The sequence below is a fragment of the Papilio xuthus genome, unplaced genomic scaffold (genome assembly GCF_000836235.2).
Source record: "Papilio xuthus unplaced genomic scaffold, Pxut_1.1 DF825017.1, whole genome shotgun sequence".
NCBI classification, from domain to species: Eukaryota; Metazoa; Arthropoda; class Insecta; order Lepidoptera; family Papilionidae; genus Papilio; species Papilio xuthus.
In genome coordinates this window covers 5,888,433-5,896,859 of record NW_013533632.1, presented here as the reverse complement: position 1 = coordinate 5,896,859, position 8,427 = coordinate 5,888,433, and the positions used below count along the sequence as shown (strand labels likewise).

General features: G+C 32.6%; 1 protein-coding gene across 1 annotated transcript in view; it reads right to left on the bottom strand.

Moving 5' to 3' along the window:
* LOC106126109 (probable cationic amino acid transporter) overlaps positions 1 to 8,427 on the bottom strand; it is a 35,050-nt gene that overhangs the window by 10,358 nt on the left and 16,265 nt on the right. The window contains exons 2-6 of the mRNA XM_013323574.1: positions 6,810 to 6,858; positions 6,461 to 6,605; positions 5,019 to 5,172; positions 2,749 to 2,876; positions 1,133 to 1,235 (exon numbers count right to left, since the gene is read on the bottom strand). Of these exons, the coding sequence (XP_013179028.1) occupies positions 1,133 to 1,235; positions 2,749 to 2,876; positions 5,019 to 5,172; positions 6,461 to 6,605; positions 6,810 to 6,858 (579 nt within the window). The remainder of the gene's footprint in view (positions 1 to 1,132; positions 1,236 to 2,748; positions 2,877 to 5,018; positions 5,173 to 6,460; positions 6,606 to 6,809; positions 6,859 to 8,427) is intronic.

Below are 8,427 nucleotides of genomic sequence, written 5' to 3'. Positions count from 1 at the left end.
ACCCTGTGTGATATAACCCTTAAGCTTTCACAATGTTTTTATTCCAAGAGATCTGTTATAAATTCATGAATGACATTTCTCACTTTTAACAAAAGCGTCTAGATATTCTTTTTATTTTCTTATAAAAAAAGTTAAAGTTAATGATGCAAAAGTATCATTGTTCGTGATATCGAGCATTTCTCTTTATATATTTAATATTTTTCACACACATAAGTCTGTAAAGTTCATATATATATAAATATACTCGTTTAAAAAAATCATCTAATCTTAACCCTCACCCACTTCATCCTGATTATTTCATATTGATATTCAAAGTAAAATTACCTAATGTTCATTACACTAATATTGTAAGCAATGTTATAAAAAGAAAGTGTTATTAAAATATACGTTGAAGTAAAGTGAAAATTGTACCGCAGAAAATTTATTACGAAGTAAATAATTCTCGCAGATGTTAAGCTGATTATGAAAGCGTTGAATAAATATTCCTCGGAAAATAGTTAAAATCTGTGCTTCAGTTACTTAATTTCTTTATTACTTGTATATCTTTTTAGCATACTCTATTTAACACTTAAAATTAAACGTTGTGTATCCGAGGTATCTTTCTTTATAATTGATAAAAGTTAGTGAATATATCATCAGTTATTGATAAAGATACTTTTCAGATAAAAACATAATTTACGCCTTTATTTTTGATATCCTGGTACTCCTGTTAACTCTACTAAACTAGACTACTAAAGTTCTAGACTTTCTTAGATAAACACTATCAAGTAAACATAAACGGAGACAGTAAACACCGTAGCGTCAACGTTTGCCGCAGAGTAGCGCATATTATTTTATTTCTCTTTGCTGCTATGGTGTTAAAGTCCTGCGGTAACGTTAAGTATCAAAATAAACACGTTATATGATAAGGTTAATTATTATTTTATCTTCGAGTTGAAAAATTATGTTGAAGCATATGTTCGGTTCGTTTATTTTTGGTACAACTTGAAATTCTTCTTCAGTACATTAAAGATAAGTGATATAAATAATTTTAAGTGTTATTAGAACTAGATAAATTATCGAATTTCGTCGATAACAAAAATAAATATAGTGTTACTTTACTAATACTTACCTAAAGACCGAATTTACTTACCAAAAAGGGTTCCAACATTGTTGCCAACGGATCGTTCGATGGCTCCATCGGACAAGGTATTGATACAGGCACTCAATGCGCGGGCGCAAGCACTCGTACCAATCTGTGAAAACGATACCGAATCAAAAAAAAGGACCAGTGTTTTGAAATATTTAGCTTCAAACTCTTGTTGTAGATCTATTGCACATAAATTTAATAATAAAGTTACGAAAAAGGATAGTTTATAAATCAACTATCCTTTTGCGTAACTTTATACCCTAGGAGATATTCCGTTCGCAATAAAAACCTCTCTTATTACATATATTTTACTTATTTCACGACCATTTTTATTTTTAGTTTCCTCAACACTCAGAAGAATCTATAAATACTGAAGAATTCCTTCAACTTGTCTACATGAAAAAGAATGGAATAATGGGCCAGTCTCATCACTCTCTGATAGAGGATCTGGGTGTGAGAGTCAGTTTTACCACGTGCAGATAAATGATTCAAATAGTCTAAATATAACGTATCGTCAAAATTTCAGTTCCACAGGGTCGTGTTAAGAAAAAATAGCAGTCATATGCTCTGAAAATTTTATGGCTAGATCAAGTGCCCGTTGTTTTTACAAGCGATATAAGAAAACTATTATGAACTTTTGAGTACTAATACTAACAACGTTTTGGTGAAAATAGATCTTGTTGAGTTTTTAGAACAAATAATACGTCTCCGCTAACACCCGGTAGTAAGAAATTAATAATTTAACTGAATAAGGTGATGGGCTATATTTTATCTCACAAAGTCAGTGGTTGATTTTTATTATTTTACATTTTTGGGCTTACTCAAGCGTGGCAGTAGGGGTGCACCTCATCAAGTCCCACTACACATGAAACCACCCAACATAATGACTACACCCGCCATTTTGATTCTAGTCAATCACAGTAAACACTTAATTCCTCTAAACAGAGGAGTTGAGTATCTAATCAGCTCTTAACGCGCAACAGATCCTGTAGAGAGTTCCATGTGTGGTAAGAGTACTTGACGTAACAAATGCTTTCACCAGCGCCAAGTATAGTAACACATGGAGGTAACCTTGCTCTTCAGCACATTACGATGCAAGTTTTCCCCTATGTTATAGTGCCACGATTGTCTAAATCTCAAAATACCCGTTTGACTCCCCTACTGTACAGAAGGGAGATGTACGAAAAAGAAACAAAATTTTAATGCTATCCTTTTTATTCTGTTTTTTTTTATTTGTTTGAAGAAAAGAAAACATGTTATTTTCCACTAAGAGAAAATATATTAGTACGGGTGCGATGTTGCCGCTTCGACTTCTTACTACTTCTTTTTGAAGGTGCATATTGACTGCCATTACGCAGCGTAATTTAAAATGATAGACGGCGCGCATTTATGCATTACTGAATGCGTAGAGTTACGGGGTAACGGTCGCCACGGTCAGTACGCACCTTTATTGCAAATAATAAGGTATATCATTTCTCGGAGATGTGATCGGTGAAACAAATAATTAAAAATCGAACATATTTATCCACCCATATATTTTTGACGGTTGCTAGATATCAAACAATATACATGAAGTTGGTGAGATAGGCCCTTGATGTTTTACAATACATCTAACTAACCACATATTCGAGGACCATATTCCAGCCGACCACGAAAGCAACAAATTCTCCAACCGTGACGTAGGAGTACATGTATGCAGACCCGGTGGTGTTGGGCACGCGTACTCCAAACTCGGCGTAGCAGACACCTACAGACAAAAATATTAGTTACGGCAAGGGTATTTTTATGTCGGACTCTACCGATAGAGTCGTCCTCTTCGTTTAAAAACTATTATATTTATATAGTATTGTTATTTGCATATAACATCTATTTATATACATTTATTATTTGTAAACAAATGAATACATAGTTTCTTTCTTTAAGACAATTTTTTATGGTCAAAGATACTTGGAGGTAATCACATAAAATCTAAAATATTTTTACTATCTATGTGTACTATATTTGCTTATTAATAAAACAGAAATATTTTAAAATATAAGTGTAGACTACTACTACTAGTGCGTACTAGACTATCAAATGTAAATTGCTATAATTTTACGATAGGAAATGTCATTTCTATATTACTGGCGATGTTTCCGTTACAGTTTTGCATGTTTCCTTTCCTATGAAATCAATCAATAAACGTTTCTTCGACTTCTCCCAACAATATTTTCATTTCTATACTTATTTCTATTTCTTTTTCCTGGATTTTAGGTCCGGATTTTTTCAGAATGAGCACTGGATACTTTGAGTCCTTGGGTTGTCGTCATATGCACATATAGGAACAAAGTAGATTGATCGAATACTTGAATTGTTGCAAGTATTCGAGGAAGCCACTAAGTTCCGATCATGCCTTTATATCCATTTCTATGTTCACGGTAACTGTATCACGCTTCGGCTGTTCTATTATTATCACTAATCTTCTTTCTTTTGTCTTCATTCAAATCCTGCCGTAAATGAGGTTTAACCAATCAAAATGATCATTTGCCATATACTCTATATTAGTTCTTTAAGACTTTCCAATTTTGTGCGTCCTTTTATTCCCATGTTTATGCGCATGGTTTACAAAGCTTGTAAAATTCGTTCAAAGTTGGTACTCTTAAGTCTTCCTGCAGCTATGTTAGTTAAAGATAAATAAACCTAATTACTTATACCATTGGATCTTCATTAACTAGACTTTAATGTAGTGGATATCTGGATTAATGGTAAAATATTGAATGTAAAAAAATAAAGTGAATGAGAAAAAGAGTTCTAAATTAGAGAGTAGTAGAGTTTGAAAATTAATTTTGGCAATTTTAGAGCTTTTCACTGAAATGCGTGTTTTATTAATATGCCAATGAAATACCACTTGTTTGCTTATTGACTTTGTAACTGATGTTAAATTGCATTTACTATGAATAACGTGGACGGCATTATTTCCATCTCCATTTACATAAATTGAAACAGTCTTATTTCCGTTCCGTTCTACGCAGATATACATACACATATTTTATTAAATTCTAAATGGCAATTCTTTCAATCGATACACTTGTTATTGAGACACAAAAGCCAGAGAATTCTTTTGTAGTCACTAATTCAAGGAATCTTTTCGATGTAGAGATAAAGCCTTTGTTCTCGTGTCAGTTTTTGGTATAACACCAAAATAAAAAAAGAAAATAAATAAAAATCCTAATAATTACCCATACCTTCTTATATATTAACTAAAAACCACACTTTTAAATTTGTATAGGTTTTATAATGTTTATAATTCCGAATTATCAAAAAAAAAACAAGTCAACTATATTTGTGTTAATGAAGACCCACGGTTATAAATTACAAATGTTAAAATACTATATAACTAGCTGTAATAAAGCTTAAAACAATTTGATATTGTAAAATAATTTTCAAATACATAAATTTCATATTGCATTACGTCGTGTGAAGTTATAATAACTTTTCCTAGTGATATACTGTTATATAGAAAACCGCAGATGTGTGAAAACTCAACCGAGCAGTAACGAGCGCAATTTGTAGACAACGCTTCCTGCCGAGAATAAAAGAGCAAAATACAAGTGTTGATTAATTCCCTTCGAGCATACTTTTAACAATTAAAGCTTCGGTTTATATTCTAAGCTTAATAGTTTTTTTTTTCTTTAATAAATGAGGGATATTCAATTCATATAATGCAATTTAATTGTGCTTATTATTACTACTACACTCAGTTATATAAAAAGCCCTCTAATCAATTTTTAATTTAAAAAAATACATTTATCAACTAATACAATGGAAACGCTCTTATGTTTTTTATAAAACTCGTAATTTATTGAAAATCACTTATTTCTGATGATCTGAAAGATTGGTATTCACTTACCGGAAAATAGACTGGCTATAGCAGCGATAACAAAACTAACAGCCACTCCCGGTCCGGCAAACCTGCTGGCCACCATCCCGGTAACCAGGTACATTCCGGTACCCACGCAAGATCCGACGCCAAGGGAGGTGAGATCCTGGGTGGTCAGGCATCTCTGCAACAAAGTAACTTATTAACAATCTGAACATGCTCGTCTATGGTACGTACACCGCTTATCCGAATGATAATTCGATTGTTTTTCCGCGGTCGTTGGAGACAGTGGTGGTCCAAGGAAATACAACAAAAAAATCGATATTGTTGTAGTTAATAATGAGTTATGATTAATTCTAACGCCATTTGCATCGGATACCGCCAAACGAACCGCTATTGTTGTTTTGTATCACGTCAAACAAGTGAATGCTGTCAGCATCAATGCGGTTATAATATAATACCACAGGCTTTAAATGCCTAAACATGTGTTTAGAAATACAATTTCATCTCTCTTTCTCTTTTTGAAAAACAAGAGTATAACAATATGTTTTTATAGGTGTTACATCAGTGGAAACACTAACGCGATGTGTTTATATGTGCGTTAGTATAAGTTTAATTAAAATGATGATCAAGAAAACTTAATTAAAGAATGGTAATAACAGGAAACTTCTTTTAAAAACATTCTTTTTCTTATTTTCAAAGATATAAAATGTTGAATCTAAGATCTGTAGAGACTTAATAATAAACAGTTTATGAAACTGTTTCTACGAAGTTTTATTTAAGTACTACTGAAATAAAAACTAGAGATGCTAAAAATGAAGCTTATTTCCAACAAAGTGTTCAGTAAACTGGGTCATCGCCGTGTGCCCTAGGTGAATTAACGTTTATACAGAATGTTAATAGAAGTGCGTTAACAATAAAAATACGTTCGCAAAACGTTTATCATCACACGAATAAAAAAACAATTATATTTCTTTATTACACATTTCTTTATTGTTGACATCTGTTGATAATCTTAAAATTTGAAAGCTTAGTTATCTATGATAAGGTTCCGGTGCCTTCCTTTGAATATCCCGGAACCATCGCAGTCGCGCGTGAGGTTGGCCACCGAGGGGATTTTAGTGAGTAAAAATCTCACATAACCCTGTCTTTCCCCCAACTGCAGGGTATCTTAGGAAGATTCCCCTCCCCCGCCCAATACCAAAAAAAAAAGAAAAGGTATCTCTGATAAGAGTCCGTGTTGGATATTCTAACCTAATTTTACCAAAGAAAATTCCGGAATAAAAAACACGAAAAACTCAAAGTTGATTTTTTCATATTTATATTAAATAAAACACTGTCTGGAAAATATATTGCAAGTTGAGGTAAAAAAAAAATGTTTATATCCAGGAGAGACCAAAATCATTAAATGCATTTTTCTTCTCCAATAAAATGTATTTTTATTTTTTTTTCATATTAAATAGCAAACTTACCGTTAAACGAATCCCTTGGTTTGCACCTGATTCCTCAGTGCTTCCGGGCTCGCTTGGATTGCGGGTCCGTATGAGTTTTATGAAGATGTTATGAACTCTAACACGGTACAACCCCCAATCAATCTCCCGAATACGCTGACGAAGACTGTAAATAAAATAAATCTTTACTATCAATATTTCTGATAAAAAGAATGAAAGCTTTTTAGCGACTGAGAGTACAAAAAATGCGTTATCAAATCAATTACGGTAATATACGAATACTAGTAGTGACTTTATGTACGTAAAGTTTTGAATGAAATTATGATCAAAAATTTGTGATAATTTAAATGATAGTTTTTAATATATTCACCTTAGCATGTTGAATATATTCGCCACTTTTGCGGTATTACCACCGAAACCTGTGAAGTAAAAAATAATTAGAATATCAAATAAAAACTTCTTATTTCTCGCTAAACAAACGCACATTTTTATTTAAAAAAAAGCAATAAAACGTTTTATACTAAAGCTTGTTGCATCATATGTACTAAAAAATAACCAATGTTGTATGAGACTCAGTTAATTTTGGAAACAAAGGTAGTATTCTTATTGACGATCTATTGACAGATCGATGATTGATTTCGAAGACTGCAGCGTAAAACAACGGTAAGGAGACGATTAGAGAGTGCTCTCAAACTCTTATGGCCATAGCGCCATTAGGAATAATACTATTATATTGTACAAGTTTTTTTTTATATAATTGTGCTAAATGGCGCCCGCGAATCCGCCCGGCCGGATTAAAAAATACATAGTAGCCGATTTTCAGACCCACTGAATATGCTCATCAAATTTCATAAAAATCGGTCAAGCCGTTTCAGAGGACTATGGTACCTATCATTGTATTACGAAGACTTGGCATAGAAGATTAGTATAAATTCTACAAAATGCTATTTTATTTTTTATTTAGACACAAAGTCTCAAAAATATCGCTTTCGAATAGTTAGAATTCTATTTAAAATTTAAATTTGAAAAATACTTTTCGATTGAAGGTAGTTTGCAAAAGCCGCGAGCCATTCTCCGAGCATGTGCGCAATGTAATTATGGAATTTTATGTCACTCCGTTGCTACAATTCTTTACTTTATGATTTAAAGACGAAAATATTAATTGTCATTATCTCCATGCTATGATGATGCTAAAAATACTTTTCGATTGAAGGTAGTTTGAAAAAGCCGCGAGCCATTCGTCCGAGCATGTGCGCAATGTAATTATGGAATTTTATGTCACTCCGTTGCTACAATTCTTTACTATGATTTAAGGACGAAAATATTAATTGTCATTATCTCCATGTTATGATGATGTTAAAAAATACTTTTCGATTGAAGGTAGTTTGAAAAAGCCGCGAGCCATTCGTCCGAGCATGTGCGCAATGTAATTATGGAATTTTATGTCACTCCGTTGCTACAACTCTTTACTATGTGATTAAAAGACGAAAATATTAATTGTCATTATCTCCATGCTATGATGATGTTAAAAAATACTTTTCGATTGAAGGTAGTTTGAAAAAGCCGCGAGCCATTCTCCGAGCATGTGCACAATGTATTTATGGAATTTTATGTCACTCTGTTGCTACAACTCTTTACTATGTGATTAAAAGACGAAAATATTAATTGTCATTATCTCCATGCTATGATGATGTTAAAAAATACTTTTCGATTGAAGGTAGTTTGAAAAAGCCGCGAGCCATTCGTCCGAGCATGTGCGCAATGTAATTATGGAATTTTATGTCACTCCGTTGCTACAATTCTTTACTATGATTTAAGGACGAAAATATTAATTGTCATTATCTCCATGCTATGATGATGTAAAAAATACTTTTCGATTGAAGGTAGTTTGAAAAAGCCGCGAGCCATTCGTCCGAGCATGTGCGCAATGTAATTATGGAATTTTATGTCACTCCGTTGCTACAACTCTTTACTATGTGATTAAAAGA